Source organism: Vombatus ursinus, unplaced genomic scaffold (genome assembly GCF_900497805.2).
Source record: "Vombatus ursinus unplaced genomic scaffold, bare-nosed wombat genome assembly UNPS02014805.1, whole genome shotgun sequence".
Lineage (NCBI taxonomy): Eukaryota > Metazoa > Chordata > Mammalia > Diprotodontia > Vombatidae > Vombatus > Vombatus ursinus.
The window spans coordinates 11,298,319-11,316,192 of record NW_020954583.1 but is presented as its reverse complement, the minus strand read 5'-3'; the positions used below and the strand labels follow the sequence as shown (position 1 = coordinate 11,316,192).

The following is a 17,874-nucleotide window of genomic DNA, read 5'->3' as shown; positions in this document are numbered from 1 at the left end:
TTACTGGAAAAAGGTCCTTCAAAATGAATTAACTTAAAAAGGTGACTGACATTTCACAGTAAATAGTGACAGAGAGGTGTGACTGGGACTTTATTTAACATTTAACAAAATGTCAATCACAATTGTAACTATGCATTAATTCTTAGGATGAACAAAGAATGAATCAAGTGGGGGGACAGGAGGTATACTTAACTGTTCCAACAAAAACTGAATGACAACATGATTATGACATCATTCACTTTATGCCTGATTTTCACAATAGTAGCACAAAGAAAGTCACTGTTGCAAAAATATGTTAAGTCTTCAGAAAATTTCCCTAGGACCTTTCTTAATCTTTTGATATTCAAATCATTCTCTTCTGAAGTACCCATAAACAATCAGGGGGAGCCCATTGATAACTAGAACAAAGATAGAACACAGATACTGAGGCAAATAGGCTAACGGAGAGAATGCTTTAGTGGGGACCAATTTTGTAAGTGGCCAGCTCATTAATGAATATTTTCATAGCAAGAAAACCTTTGATTCCCTATACAACCTCATAAGGAGGCTGAGATATGTAGTGGACAGAGAACTTTCTAAGACTAAGATGCAGAAGAGATGTTGCTATGCATTGGGAGAGGGTATTTCCTCACCAGGAGTTGCCACATCAATGAATTCCCAGGCTCAGAACTACCCTATAACTTAATACTTGGATTGTAATGGCTTCCTATACAGAGCAGTTGCATCTGAAATGAGAATTAGGTTATAAAGTTGGCATGAGAAGCAAAAATTACATATAATCAAAATTACTCCTGAATACACCTTTAAAAACTTGCTCATAAAGTATATTTAAACAATTAAAAATGGAAAGTGACTAGGGTCACTTTTAAAAAAGGCAGTCTGTAACAGAGAGCTGAGATGGTCTGAGACGGTTTGTATGGAAACAGCTGAATTATCATTTTTTCGTTTGCACAACATTCAGGGAAGCTATTGTTCAGGAATCAACCAATCAAAAGTGATAATGCAATCTTGGCTGAATTAAGATACGTCCTTTTCTAGAATATCATATTTAGTTCTAGATATCCTGGTTTATTGGCCAGTAATAAGCTGGTGACCATACAAAGGCAAGCTACTAGTACAGTCTAGTCAATGTCATATGAGAATTAGTTAAAGGAACTGGGGATGTTTAGCCTGGAGAACTGAAGACTTAGAGGAAATAGAAAACTTAAAGGAATAAGGAAACTCAGAGACAGCTGTGTTCTAGCATGTGAAAGACTATCATCTAGAAGACGGATGAGACTGTTTTTTGTGGCCCCAGTACAAATATTAAGGATTAAGAGTAAAAGTTGCACAGGCAAATTTAGACTAAGGAATGTCTAGAAAAACTTCATAACCATTAGAAATGTCCAAATGTAGAATGAGAGGTGGTAGGCTGGCCCTCCTTAGAGGTCTTCAAGAAGAGGCTGAATGATCACTTCTCAAGTTAAACACTCAGCTAGGTACCACAGAGATAGAGGGCCAGGCCTAGAATCAGCAGGACCTAAGTTCAAAAATGACTTCAGATGCTAACTAGCTGTGTGACCCTGGGCAAGTCACTTGAGCTGTTTGCCTCAGTTTCTTCATCTGTAAAATGGGGATAATAATAGCACCTACCTCCTAGTGTTGTTGTGAGGATCACATGAGATAATAAAGCACTTAGCACAGTGTCTGGCACATAATAAGGGCTATATAAATGTTAGTTGTTATTGTTATTATTATTATTTTTATTGTTATTATTATTGTTAGGCCCACAATACTCACACTGTTTCTGAACCAAAATAAAATGCAATTTGTAAATATTTAATAAAACAAAAAGACATTAAAATATGAATAACATTTTAAAACAGATTAGTTGTCCTCCTTTCTATCTGAGTTTAATACTACTGCTATAGTGTATGGATTGGTCTAGGTGACCACATTGATTCCTTCCAGCTCTCAAATTTGTGACGCTATGAATCAGTGAATAAACATTTATTAAATACCTATATGCCAGAAATGGTGTTGTGTACTGGGGAGATAATGACAACAGACCTTGAGAAGTATACAGTCTCTCTAAGGGAAACAATATGTACATATATATGTATAAAAACAGATACAAGATAATACTGGAGAAAAAAGCAATAGCACCTAAGTGGATCAGGAAAGGCTTCATGCAGAAAGTGATGCATGAGCTGAATTATGACAAAGGAAATTAGGTATTACTCTAAGAGGCCAAAGTGAAAAGTAAATTTCACATACAGCGGACAGTTAGTACAAAGAGTATGACTCCCATCCTCTTCACAGGATGCTATGTATGAGAAAGAGTAATTAGGTTACATGTGGAAAAGAGAGTAATAAGAAATGAGATAGGAAAAATTATATTGAGAGGGCATTAAATGCAAAACAGAGGAGTTAATATTTGATCCTAGAGGTAAAAGGGAACCACTGGAGTTTATTACTGAGTTTGACATGATCAGAAAGAGCCATAAATTTGATTCAATATGGTAAGCATATGCTATAAATGAGACCACATGGAATAGACTGAATTGTTTCTAAGCCAGGAAGACCTAAATTCCAAGTCTTGTCACTAACATATACTATGAAACTTTACTTCTCAAAGTTGTAGGCAATTTTCTAAGAGTATAAGTTGCCAAGAAGGTGTCAAGCTATGTTGGCAGAGGATTTTTCCATATTTGGAAATTCCCAAAACCAAAGAAATAATAGATCCAATTACCATTCTAATCCTCAAAGAATGCCCTGTAATCTACAATAATGGTAAAATCTAATTTCATTAATATATATTTTGACAACATTACACTATTCATATGTTGAATAATTTAAAAAGTAACTCCAAAGTTACTTGTGGTAACTTTGGTAAAGAAAGCAAAGACTATTTTGTTTTACCTCAGCTATTGTTATACAATCTGGAAATATCAAATGAACCAAGTGGTTTGCCAGCATAAGATAAACCAGAGAATCTTCATCTACTTGTAGTCCAAAATATTCACTGTAATCACCTGAAAAGCCTTGACCTAGAAAAAGAAAAACAATTAGAGACTGGCATGTTAACATGTATATAGCTTTTTAAGTCAATATAAAACTATCTCTTAACATTAATTAATTAACATCCACCTAGAGTGTAGAATGTAAAAATGGGCCTCAAAACTGTTATCCTACCAATAACGTTAGATTTATTTGCCTTTAAAAATGGCTCACTTCAGAGAGGTGTTCAGACCTATAACATAGGAGATCCTCCAACCTAACTTTGAACTTATTTTTACTAGTTCCTTTTGTTTTTTTTAAATAAGTATTAGCACTCATCTTTGTATACTGGGCCCTGAAAGGAATAGTCAGAAAAATACTTTCACAATTCTATTCTTGTGTTTTATTATAACTGTAATTATGACTTTAACAGAGTGTCATTTTTAGCAGCTATTTTAATTTTGAGATTGTTTCAGTAAGCAACAATAATCCTTAAATTCATTTTTTGATTTTTCCATTATAGAAACATTAAAACATAGACAGTAGTGTTATTTCAAAAAAAATTTTTTTTTTAAAATCATCAAGTAATTGGTTTTTAAGTGTATGATCAGTTCATTTACCCATTCCATGATGGTGATAAAGCATGGATGTTACACCATCAAAACGGAATCCATCAAAGCCATATTCTTCTAGCCACCATCTCAAGTTAGAAAGAAGGAATCTTAAAACTTCCCAGCTGAAATATTAATAGGAACACTTGGTTACTTCAATTAAAGTGAAACAATTTGTATGTAGCTTTTAAGAACACATGTTTTGAAAGGAATTGTTAAAACTAAGATTTCAAGTATCAATCATTCTACAAACAAGTATCTATAGAAAAAAGTAGTTAAATGTGGTCAGACATATTGCTCACAGGATCTTTTTTAAGAAAAAGAAAACCTATTAAATTTTTTGATTCTACTGGCAGAACATGCGTTAGGATAAAAATGTAAAGAGTTCATTCAAAAACTATGTGAAAAACTGAAGTTCTTAGGGTTCTTTATTCATTCTCAACCAGTTTTTTAATGTCTCATTGCCATCAATGTTTTCTGATTGTTTTGTATATAGGAAATGTACCAAAATGTTATTCTGTCTTAATATTAAAAAAAAAAACTAGAATAGATAATACCCATGTGTTACAATTCAAAACAGATAAAAATTTCAGAATTCAAGAGAAAAATACTAAAAATATTTAAAATCAACTATACAATAAAGTTATATTCACTAGTTTATGCTATATGGTGAATCAAAATGAGGCGAAAGGCTAATTATCAAGAAACATGTGTTTAGCAGAGTAGAAAGTTCTACAAATTAAGAGTTTTGCATCTTTTTTTTTTTTTTAAATACCAAGAGGGAACAAAGAATAGTACAACTCAATTAACAGCACCACATGAAACAATTCTATTTCGGACAACTGAAAGGAGGGCACTATAAATTAGCATTTTATTTAGTCATACAGTTATGGTTGAGTTGTCTATCTTATTATAACTGGGGTTTTAAGGCATTAATACCTCATTTAGTTTAATGACAAAGCTATAATAATGGATACAAATCTTGACCAAGTTGAAATTTATGTATTTTTAAAACCCTTCACATAGTACCACGCCATCAAATGTTAGCTGAGATTCAGTTATCACAGTCAATTTAGAACTTGTAAATCTGGACTTTTTTGAGGGTACAAGGAAGTGGATATTAATTAAATGTTTTAAGTAAGTTACTTTGGAATCTGACAACTTATTAAAAGTGGAAAAAAAGAGAAAATGTAAGAAATTAAGTTAATGTTTAAGTGTGTAATAGGTTTGTGGATCATTATGCCAAATACAGATAAGGTAAATATTTGACCTTGCTATTACAGTTCACTCACTATTTTAACAGAGAAATCAAAAAGCAATTCATCAGTTTTTTGTTGTTATTGTTGTTTTTTTAACCGAAGACTTAAGATCATAAATTTATAACATTTAAATCTTGAAGAGAACTCAGAGACTATCTAGTCCAATGCTCTCAATCTCAAAAATGGGGAAACTGGCATCAGGCAGGGGAAGTCAATCCAGGTCCTCTAACAGTAGTTTATTTTACACACTGTCATGGTTTCATCTGGATTAAACAGAACTACAATTTTTCCACCCAATGCATGAATTTCTACTATTTCCTATCAAACTTGGTATAAGTCTATCAGAAATCATGCTGACTATCTCGAGGAGGGTGAGATATGATATAAGGTAAACAGTAAAGCGAAGGTAGAAATAAACTCTTAGGATAAGAAGATATCTTTATGATGTTTTGGAAGTGATGAGAAAACTGGTGATCGGTTTGTACTGCACTGACAATCCAGTTTTTAGAAAGTTTGGCATAAAACAAAGGAATTCCATGTTTGGAAAGAAAGTGACTTAGATGTTTTTAGTTTAACTCAATCACAAGAGATGTGGAAGATTCTACATCTAGTTTTAAGAAAGCTTTAGAAATTCAGAACTATCCTTAATACTACAATTTAGATTAGCCTTTATCTCATAATATTATTATTATTTCTGAGTTTGAAGTATTAAAGGAAAGAAGTAAAATGCTAGTAGCTATCGGTATCCCAAATAGATCCTTGGCCCTTAAAAAGTGGGAGGATTCTGATGCAAAAAATGAGTGATTACCTTAAGCAAGTTTGGAACCTTGTTAAGAGACAGAGCATCACTGTTTACATTTCTAACACCTAAATTCAGGGGAAGTACATTCTAGCAAAGAGCTTAACTGAAAAAAAAATGTTTAGAATATGAGTGGTAAGTACTTCTCTCTTTTCAACAAGGAACCGCCTGAATGACTTATGCTTTTTATATCCAAATGAATGAAATATAGTAATAATAATTGAATTTATATAATTTAAGGTTCTCATAAGCTCTCTAAGGTAGTCACTACATATATTTAAAATTATTTTTAACTGAAATATATGATACATATGCACAAAAAACATTCATCTATTAGGAAGCAAGCTAAGGGACCTGACCATATTTAGTGGCTGAAGTAGCATACGAATCTAAATCTGAGCCTCTAGGTTCAACACTCTATCCAGACCCTACCGTAAATAGCGACTAATTTCAGCTACCAAAATCTTTCAGTTTTGATTATATATTTGTCTAATGTTATTTTTAAATAAAGATACATCTGTGATCAAAAAAAGAAACTAATTTAGAAGGGGGAAAATGGCATTAGTTCTATGGAGACTAGTCTAAGAGTACTCTATTTTGAATGTCACAGTAGCTTAAGTCCAAAATTTTTACATTTTTGTTTCTCTTCAGCTATAAATTTTAGTTTTTCAAAAAAAAAATGGTAAGAAAATATTCTGATAAGAATAAATACTACATATAATTAGAAACATTAAATGGTATTTTATTCAATAAATCTTTGTGATTCCCTCTGCTTTTATATCAGCTTATTGAAAGTGATGTCTGCAATAAAATACAAAAAAAAAAATCAGAGTTGTTTTATGTAATTTACTTTTTTGAGTTGAAAAGGAAACACACACTAATCATAAAAATAAAGCAGAAAAGTATACTTCGAAAGAAAAATAATTAAGAAAATCAATAGGAGACGGCAGATCCAAGATTGCAGAGAAAAGCCAGGAAGTTGTATCTCCCCAGTTTCCCTTGAAAGTATCTTTAAATCAAGCCTCTAAATAGATTCGGGAGTGAAAGAACTCATGAAAAGACAGCGTGAAACAACTTTCTGGCTTAAGATAACATAGAAGTACTTCAGGAAAGGTCTTTCTCGCTATCTCTGCTTGCCCAGCAGAGAAGATGGCAAGTCAGCCAGAGGCTCTCAGCCACAGCACAAATCAGAAACCAAGGCCCCTCTATCCTGGCACAGCAGGACAGCTGTGAGGCCTCTAGCCCCAGCAAAGAAGGCAAACTGCCAGCCCTGTAACTACAGCACAACAGGCACGATTAAGCCACGCCACCGCAGTGCACTGGGTAAGCCACCAACACCTCAGGCCCTGGCACAGGAAGCCAGTGACTAGGCTCCTGACCCCAGATGAAAAGAATCTTGAGACAGTGCCCCCAGCACCTCAGGAGCAGAGCTCAACTTTAAAAGTCATGAAAAAGACTAAAAAATGAACAAAAACCAAAAAGAGGCCTGACTATAGAAAGCTACTATGGCGACAGGGAAGATCAAAAGACAAACTCAGAAGAGGACAACAATATCAAAATGCCTACATGTGAAGCCTCTATGTGATTGATACAAATTGGTCTAAAATCCCAAAAGCTTTCTTAGAAGAGCTAAAAAAGATTTTAAAAAATCAAGTAAGAGAGACATTACAAAAACTAGAAAAAGAAATGAGAGTTGTACAAGAGAGAGTCAACAGTGTGGTAAAGGAAGGAGAAAAAAATGACTGAAAAAAAAAATGACTCAAAAAAAATTCCTTAAAATATACAACTGGCCAAAGGGAAAAAAAAAATCCACTAAAGAAAAAAAATTCTTTAAAAAGTAGAATTGGTCATATAGAAAAGGAGGCACAAAAAGCTAAATGAAGAAAACAATTTGTTAAAAATTAGAATTGGGCAAATGGAAGCTAATGACTCCATGAGACATCAAGAATCAATCCAACAAAAATCAAAAGAATGAAAAAATAGAAGATAATGTGAAATATCTCATTGGAAAAACAGCTTATCTGGAAAAGATCCAGAAGAGATAATTTAAAAATTACTAGACTACCTGAAAGACATGATCAAAAAAAGAGCGTGGACAGCATCTTTCAAAAAAATATCAAGGAAGACTCTCTGATATTCTAGAACCAGGGGGTAAAATAGTCATTGAAAGAATCCACTGATCACCTCCTGAAAGAGATCCCAAAATGAAAACTCCAAGGAATATTGCAGCCAAATTCCAGAATTATCAGGTCAAGGAGAAAATACTTCAGAAAGAAACAATTTAAATATTAAGGAGACACAGTTAGGATTACACAGGATTTAGCAGCTTCTACATGAAATGATCAGAGGGCTTGGAATACGATATTCTGGAAGGCACAGGAGGTTGGATTACAATGAAGAATCAACTACCCAGCAAAACTGTGCGTTATCTTTCCAGAGAAAAGACAGACATTCAACGAAATAGAGGACTTTCAAATTTTCCTGAGGAAAAGATCAGAGCTCAACAGAAAATTTGATCTTCAAACATAAGACTCAAGAGAATAATAAAAAGGTAAATAAACACTTAAGAAAAAAAAATGTTATTCAATAAAGTTAAACTGTTTAGACCCCTACAGCCGAAGATGATATCTGTAATTCTTGAGAACTCTATCTCTGTTAGAAAGGAGGAAGAGGAAGAAGATGAGGGGGAGACAGAAAGAAAAGGAGAGGGGAAGGTGAGGAGAATGGGAGAGGAAGAAGGAGGTCCCCTACCAGTATAGTTTTGGTGTCTATTTATTCCTCTAACTCACTTAACTTCTCCTCTAAGAATCTGGTTGCTACATGACTTGGCACATATACGTTTAATATTAATATTGATATTACTTTAGTGTCTATGGTACCTTTTACCAAGCTGTAGATCTATTTCTGCTCCTGCTTTGTCTGACATCAGGATTGCTACCCCTGCTTTTTATTACTTCAGCTGAAGCATAATATACTCTGCTCCAGTCTTTTACCTTTACTCAGTGTGTGCCTCTCTATTTTAAATGTGTTTCTTCTAAACAACATATTGTAGGATTCTGGTTTTTAATCCACCCTGCTATCCACTTCCATTTTAGGAAGGAAGAGGAGGAGAGATGACAATGCTGACAATGACCAAATTACCAGCATCAAATAAAAAAGAGCAATGTACTACAAATGAAGATGAAATTAAAGCACTTATTAAGAGTTATTTAGCCCAATTATATGCCAGTAAAACTGTCAATCTAAGTGAAATGGATGAATACTTACAAAAATGTTAACTGCCCAGATTCATGGAAGAGGAAATAGAATACTTAAGCAATCCTACTTTAGCGGAAAAAAAAAGTTGAATAAGTCAGAAATGAATTCCCCAAGAAAAAAAGTGCTAGGACCAGACAGATTTACATGTGATGTCTACCAAACATTTAAGGAATAATTAATTTTAATACTATATAAACTATCTGAACAAACAGGTAAAGGAGTCCTACAAAAATTTCTTTCATAATACAAATAAACCACTGAGAGCAAAACCAGAAAAAATTTCAAATAAAATATTAGCAAGGAGATTACACCAATATATCACAAATATCATATACTATGACCAAGTGGGATTTATACCAGGAATGTAGGGCTGGGTCAAGATTAGGAAAATTATCAGCATAATTGTCCATATCAATTAAAAACAAAAAATCATGTAATTATCTCAATAGAAGCAAAAAAAAATTTTGACAAAATACAGTATACATTCCTGATTTCTATTGAAAACAGTAGAGAACATAGGAATAAATACGGATTTCTTTAAAATAAGTAGTAAGTATCTATCTAAAACCAAGATCAATCATTGTCTGTAACAGGGATAAACTTGAAACGTTCCCAGTAAGATCAGGGGTGAAGCAAGAATTATCACTACTATCATTCAATACTATTCTACAAATGCTAGCAGAAAGAAAAAGAAATTGAAGGAATAAAAATAGGAAATGAAGAAACAAAATTATCCTTCTTTGTAATTAATATGATGGTATGCTTATTACAGAATCAACTAAAAAAACTATTTGAAACAACCAGGTAGAGATAGAAAGAGAAGTTCCATTTAAAGTAACTGCAGACAATATAAAATACTTGAGAGTCTACCCACCAAGACAAACCTAGATACCACAGGAACAGAATTATAAAAGTTTTTACACAAATACAGGCAAATCGAAACAACTGGAGAAATACTAATTGCTCACAAGGAGGTCAAACCAAATGACAATTCTACCTAAATTAATATATGTACTTAGAACCATACAAATTAAACTACCAAAGAATTATTTTATAGTGCTAGAAAAAATAAAAACAAAATTCATCTGCAAAAACAAAACATCAAAAATATCAAGGGATTAAAAAAAATTGTTAAGGAAGGTGGCCTCACAGTTCCAGATTTGAAACTATATAACAAAGTGGTAATCATGGAAACAATCTGATGGTGGTTTCCCTAAGAAATAGGGAAGTCAATCAGTGGAATAAATTAGGTGTATAATATACAGTAGTAACTGACTCTAGGTAACCCAATGATCCAAGCCTTGGAGCAAGAATGCACTAGCTGACAAAAATTGCTGGGAAAACTAGAAAGCAGACTGGCAAAAACCAGACACAGTCCAAAATCTTACACCGTACACCAAAAAAAGGGGGGGGGGGGAAATACATAAATTAGACATAAAAAGTGATATTATAAGCAAATTAGAGGAATATATAAAAATTTACCTGTCAGATCTATGAATAAGGGAAGAGTTTATGACCAAACAAGAGATAGAGGGGATCACAGGAAGCAAAATGGATAATTTTGATTACATGAAATTCAAAAGGTTTTGTATGCAAACAATACCAATGAGGCAAAAACTAGAAAGAATGTAGGAAAGTGAGGGAAAAAAATTATAGCAAGTTTCTCTGATAAAAGCACCATTTCTCAAAAGTACAAAAAACTTGGCCACATCTACAAAAATAAGAGTCATTCCTCAATGGATGAATGGTCAAAGGATATGACTAGGCTGATTTCATCAGAAGAAATCAAAACTACCAATAAGTATATGAAAAAAATGCTCTACATGTTTAGAGAAATGATAATAAAAACAATTCTAAGGTTCCACCCTTGCACATTTTAGATTGGCTAGCATGAGAGAACAGAAAAATAACATTCTGGAGGGGATGTAGAAAAATTGGGACACTAATACACTGCTGGCAGAATTATGAACTGGTCCAAAAACTCTGGAGAACAATTTGGAACTATGCCCAAAGGGCTAAGTTGACCAAGTATATAGATCTACTACAAGGTCTATATCCTAAAAAGATCAAAGAAAAGGGGAAAAAGACCTATGTGTACCAACATAGCAACTCTTTTTATCATGGCACAAAATTAGAAATTGAGGGGGTGTCCATTAATTGGTAAACAGCATTACAGGTTGTGGTATATGATTTTGACAGGATACTATTGCGATATAAGAAATGGTGAGAGGGATGGCTTCAGAGAAACCGGGGAAACTATGCCAATTCATTTATTTATATTTAGAAAGGAACTATAGTATATTGATGAGAAAGGCCAAATAAGTCACAGACCAGATAATACAAAATCAATTGCAAAAGCCATAGCTTTGTTGGCTTTGAAAAACCCAGTGCTTCAAAACAATACTGGATTTAAAAAACTTTGACATGAACAGAACTTTTCAGACATACATTCACCTATGTATAAAAGATCTAAATTATTTATGTGCATTTTAAGAGGTACCTTTAGGGCTTAATGAAATTCAAAAAATACCTAAGCTTTTTTTTTAACTCACTTAATGAAATTCTAAATTTAATGCAGAAAAGATTAAGAAAAATTTAGTAAATAGTAAGGTAGTATATGAAACATAAGTTTTACGTATTATGAAATAAGAATAATTTTATCAGAGACAGATGTTTTTTGATTCTAACATACATTTAAAAATCAAACCATAATTTAAAATAGATAATGCATGTGCATGTGTGTATATGCTTGTATAAAATGGTGCCAAAGTAAACAGTTTCTTGTGATTCTGTTATTTTCATTTGTATCTTAGAAAAGCTAAATAATATTTAAATGATACTGTTTGTTGAAATATTATGGCACAATGCTTTGCTTCCATAGACACACACACACACACACACACACACACACACACACACACACATACACACACACATAACAGATACATTATATATCTATCTATCTACTATATATGTGTGTATCTATATCTATCTATGTACATAGATGTAGATACACACACACACACGTATAAATAATAACATCTGGGAGTTTTTTGCAAAGCAATTGGCATTAAGTGACTTGTCCAGGATTGCACAACTAGTAAGTGTCAAGTGCTAGAGGCTGCACTTGAACTCAAGTCCTCTTCACTCCAAGGCCAGTGCTTTATCCACTGTGCCACCTAGTTGCCCTTACTTTCACATGTTTATGTAAACAACTGATATGTGATTCTATCTGTTAAAGAAATGGAGTTTTATCCTGGACAGTTAAAAGTGCATTCTGGAAACCGAGCTGAGTAAAACAGTGTAACCTTATAAGCTATTTAAAGGAAAATTGAAGAGGCAGCTAGGTGGCTCAGTGGATAGAGCACTGGCCCTTGAGTCAGGAGGACCTGAGTTCAAACGTGACCTCAGATACCTAACACTCACTAGCTGCGTGACTCTGGGCAAGTTACTTAACCCCAATTGCCCCTCCCCCCACACACACAAATTGGAAGTACAGAAAAAGGTTCTTAAAGTTTAAACTTGGACTTTCATTATGAACACTTAAACTGAAAAATAAAATAACGAAATAATTTCCTAGGATACATGGGAAAATAGTTCTTCCTATGTTGGCAGGTTTTTTCTTTCCTTTAGTATTGTTACCTCCATTAAACTAACTTCTTTCAGCTTGATTAGGAAAAATAGTTACATCTACTGCTGCTCCAAAAAAAGCCATGTTAGCTTCAAAACGGAGAAAGACTAATTCTCTTTTATCAAAAAGATGAAGAAAGTTGTTCTATCAATCTAATCTGTCTGGATTTGAGTTTGAAAAGCAGAAACATAACTTGTCTCATAAGGTTTATAAGATTATTCAGCAAAGTAAAAAGGTTTCTATTGATGTGAAGCATAACATTCAGGTAAGGATTTATAGGCTTTGTATAAACTTTGCTCCTTGGATTATCTGCCTTTGTTATTTACCACAAACTTAAAATTCAGGGGCCAAGGGATACACACACACACACACACACACACACACACACACACACTTAAAAGTATCTCAGGCATTTATATCATACTTAATAAAGTTACATTCCCAAAACTTAACTACCCTTAAAAGTAGGGCAGTTTTACTCTGTGGGAACTTAAAATCTGAAGAATTGGCTCAGTTCTGAAAAGTAATTAGAAAATTTTCTTTACAATATGCATATACTACCCTGCATATTATATTTACACAAATTTTATTTTTTAAACATATTTCCACATTAGTCATGTTGTGAAAGAAGAATCAGAACAAAAGAAAAACCACAAGGAAAAAAAGAGACAGAAAATACTATGTTTTGATCTGCATTCAGACTCTATAATTTTGGATGTGGATAGCATTTTCCATCATGAGTCTTTTGGAGCTGTTGAGTCATCTTAGATCATTGTACTGCTGGAAGAGTTAAGCCTATCGAAGTTGATCATTGCACAATGCTGTTGTTACTGTGTACAATGTTCTTCTGGTTCTGCTCACTACATTCAGCATCAGTTCATGTAAGTGTTTCCAGGTTTTTCTGAAGTCTGCCTGCTCATCATTTCTTACTGCCCAATAGCATTCCATTATATTCATATACCACAATTTGTTCAGCCATTCCCCAATTGATGGGCATCCCCTCAATTTCCAATTCTTGGCCACGAGAGAAAGAGCACTATAAATATTTTTGTCCATGTGAGTCCTTTTCCATTTTTTTATGATCTCTTTTGAATACAGACCTAGCAGTGGTATTGCTGGATCAAAAGTTTTATATCCCTTTGGGAATAGTTCCAAATTGCTCTCCAGAATGGTTGGATCAGTTCACAATTCCAACAACACTCTAGTGTTCCAATTTTCCCACATCTTCTCCAACATTTATCATTTTCCTTTTTGTCATATTTGCCAAGGTGTGAGGTGGTAACTCAGAGTTCTTTTAATGTGCATTTCTCTAATCAATAGTGATTTAGAGCATTTTTTCATATGACTATAAATAGCTTTAATTTCTTCATCTGAAAACTGCCTGTTCATAACTTTTGACCATTTATCAGTTGAGGAATGACTTGTATTCTTATAAATTTGACTCAGTTCCCTATGTATTTGAGAAATCAGGCCTTTATCAGAAATACTGGCTATAAAAATTGTTCCCCAGCTTTCTGCTTTCCTTCTAATCTTGGTTGCATTGGTTTTGTTTGTGGAAAACCTTTTTTTTTTAATTTAATATAACCATAATTATCCATTTCGTATTTCATAATGTTCTCTTTCTCTTGTTTGGTCATAAGTTCTTCTCTTCTCCATAGATCTGACAGGTAAACTATTCCTTGCTCTAATATGCTTATAGTATATGTCTGAATGATGTACCCATTTTGACCTTATCTTGACATATGGTGTAAGATGTTGGTCTATGCCTAGCTTCTGCCATACTATTTTCTAGTTTTCCCAGTAGTTTTTGTCAAATAGTGAGTTCCTGGGTTTTTTTGTATCAAACCTTTAATTTCTTTGGTACAAAAAATATCAAAAAAAATTTTCACTACTATAGCAGATCAATACCTGCTCTGAAACTTACCTGCCTTAGACACTTAGAGACTATGTTATTTACCCAGAGTCACACAGTTAGTGATATGTCAGAGGTGGTAAATGAACTCAGATTTGAAGCCAACTCTCTATCCACTACACCACTACAAACACAGTATAGGAAAAAGAGCAATGAATTAGAAAACCCATATTCAAATTCTGCCTCTTTCACTTACGACCTTTTGGGTCTTAGTTTTTTTTTTTTTATCTATAAAATAAAGGAGCTGGATCAGATGGCCTTTCACCCCATAATATAAATAATCATAAATAATACAACATTCAAAGACTAGCAGTACTGACTAAAATAGAATCAAATTTTACCCAGATGATTTTATTTAGCAATTTGGAAAATGTGAAATTCAGGATACTAAAATAGAAGCCTCTTGGTGCATACCAAAAGGAAATTTGGTTGCTTCTAATCTAAGCATATGTAACATTCATTAGTCTTAATCATGTAACATATGAAAATTATATGGTTTTCAATCAACAATTAGGATAATTTTAGCAAGAAAGTAATGGTTTAGTTGGAACTGGCCAAAATACTAATTATTAAAATCCAGCTGAAGGGCAGTTTTTACTAAAAGCCTGCTCAAAAAGTCTTTAAAACACTTGTGTTCAAAATGTATATAAATAATGATGTATGTTGTAATTAAAGTTCTTACACAGTGTCAGCCATTTACTAAGAGACTAGAATGAAATATGAAATACAGTATTGATGTGGTTCAGAAAAGGAAAATTAAGCCTTATAAACTCATTCACAGAAGAAGTTCATAATTCCCTTTGCTCCCTCCTAATGTCCTCACCTTCTGCAATAAAATTCATGATACTTCAGGGAAGTAAGATAATAATTTATAATAAATCAGCAATTATATAATGCTATTGAAAGTTGTTTAGAAATATGCTATAATTTTAATTGTTTCTGTAGCTTTCAGAAAATGACTACAAAATGAGTAAGTAAAACTGTCAAATGATCTGGAGTAGTAAAGTAAAATTCAATGTCTAAGAAAACTAGAGCATTTCAGAAATGTTACAAAAGAGATGGAAACTAAGGTATGTCAGGGAATGATCACGAAGAAAATATGGGAACTTTTTGGTACAGGAATGTGACCTTTGATAAAGGATAAACAGTAAAAGGGCCAGGTGTCCTATGAAGAGGCTTTTCTTTAGATGGCACAGTAAGTGGAACACTGACATTGGAATAAGAAAGACTCGAGTTATGAAAGAAGAAACAGACCAAAAGGAAAAGCAGAAACACACGCACACACACACACACACACACACACACACAAATAATATGCTTTGATCTGCATTCGGACTCCATCAGTTCTTTCCCTGAAGGTGGATAACATTTTGTATCATTATTCCTTTGGAATTGCTGAGAAGATCTAAGTTATTCATAGTTCATTATCATACAATATTGCTGCTGCAGTGTACAATGTTATCCTAATTCTGCTCATTTCACTTTGCATCAGTTTATACAACTCTTCCCAGATTTTTCTGAAACCATCCTGCTCAACACATCTAATAGCATAATATTCCACTACAATCATATACCACAATTTGTTCAACCATTACCTAATTGATAGACATCTCCTCAATTTCCAATTCTTTGCTACCACAAAAAGAGCTGCTATAAATTGCTTTTACGTGTAGGTCACTTTCTTTCTTTCTTCTTTCCTTCCTTCCTTTCTTTCGAATACAGACCTAGTAGTGGTATTGCTGGATCAAAGGGTACATACAGTTTGGTTACCCTTGGGCAAAGTTCCAAATTGCTCTCCAGAATAGCTAGATTACGTCACAACTCCACCAACAATGCATCAGTGTCCCAACTTTCCCACATCTCCTCCAACATTTATCATTTCCCTGTTATGTCATATTAGCTAACCTGATAGGTGTGAAGTGCTACTTCAGATTAGTTTTAATTTGCATTTCTCTAATCAGTAATTTAGAGCATTTTTTCATATGACTAGACAATTTTGATATATCTGTCTGAAAACTACCTGTTCATATCCTTTAACCATTTATCAATTAGTGAATGGCTTGTATTATTATAAATTTATATCACTTCTCTAAATATTTGAGAAATGAGGCCTTTATCAGAGACATTTGCTATAAAAATTATTTCCCAGTTTTCAGCTTTTTAAAATTTATTTTCTTTATTTTTGTGGGTTTTTTTTTCCTTTTGGTCCATTTCTTCTTTGACAACATAGAAATATTTTACCTGAATGCACATATATAACCTATATCAAATTGCTTACTGTTTTAGGAAGAGAGGAGGGGCTAAAAGGAGAGAGAAAAATTTGAAACGCAAAATATTTTCAAAATGAATGTTAAAAATTGTCTTTATATGCAATTAGAAAAAAATAAAATACTATAAGTAGAAAAGATGATGTACACAAAACAGTGTAATAAATGACCACGGCAACATAGGATATGATATACCCAAAGATTCAAGCTTTTGGGACAAAAACTCATCATCTGACAAAAATTGCTGGGAAAATGGAAAACAGTATGACAGAAACTGGGTATAGACCAACATTTCATAACATATACCAAGATAAGGTCAAAATGGGTACATGATTTACACATAAAAAGTGATACCTCAAGCAAACATACACACACACACACACACACACACACGCAAATTAGGATAGCATAAAATAGTTCACCTGTCAGATCTATGAAGAAGGAAAGAATTTAAGACCAAATAAGAGATAGAACATTATGAAATGCAAAACAGATAATTTTGATTACATTAAATTAAAAAGTTTTCACACAAACAAAATGAAAAATGCAATCATGATTAGAAGGAAAGCAGAAAACTGGGAAAAAATGTTTGCAGCAAATATCTCTGATAAAGGCCTCATTTCTCAAATATACAGAGAACTGAATCAAGTTTATAAGAATACAAGTCATTCCCCAATTGATAAATGGTCAAAGGACAAGAACAGGTAGTTTTTGAGCACAGAAATCAAAACTATATATTGTCATATGAGAAAATGCTCTAATTCACTTCTGACAAGAGAAATGTAAATTAAAACAACTCTGAGGTACCACCTCACACCTATCAGATTAATTACATAACAAAATAGAAAAATGTTGGAGAGGATGTGGGAAAATTGGGACACTAATGCACTGTTGGTGCAGTTGTAAAGTGATCCAACCATTCTGGAGACCAATTTGGAACTATTCTCAAAAGGCTATCAAACTATACATATTTTTTGATCCAGCAATACTATTGCTGGGTCTATATCCCAAATACAAGAGAAGAGGAGAGGAGAGGGAGAAGAGAGGGAAGGGAGAGCAGGGGAGTGGAAGGGAGGCCCTCAAGGAGCTTACATCTGATTTATCAAGAAATTGTGTGTGTGTGTGTGTGTGTGTGTGTGTGTGTGTGTGTGTGTGTGT

At 33.4% G+C, this 17,874-nt stretch overlaps 1 protein-coding gene across 1 annotated transcript in view; it reads right to left on the bottom strand.

Moving 5' to 3' along the window:
• Nucleotides 1–17,874, bottom strand: part of GBE1 (1,4-alpha-glucan branching enzyme 1) — a 281,545-nt gene that overhangs the window by 113,479 nt on the left and 150,192 nt on the right. Inside the window, exons 8-9 of the mRNA XM_027874190.1 lie at nt 3,600–3,715; nt 2,902–3,029 (exon numbers count right to left, since the gene is read on the bottom strand). Coding sequence (XP_027729991.1) covers nt 2,902–3,029; nt 3,600–3,715 — 244 coding nt within the window. The remainder of the gene's footprint in view (nt 1–2,901; nt 3,030–3,599; nt 3,716–17,874) is intronic.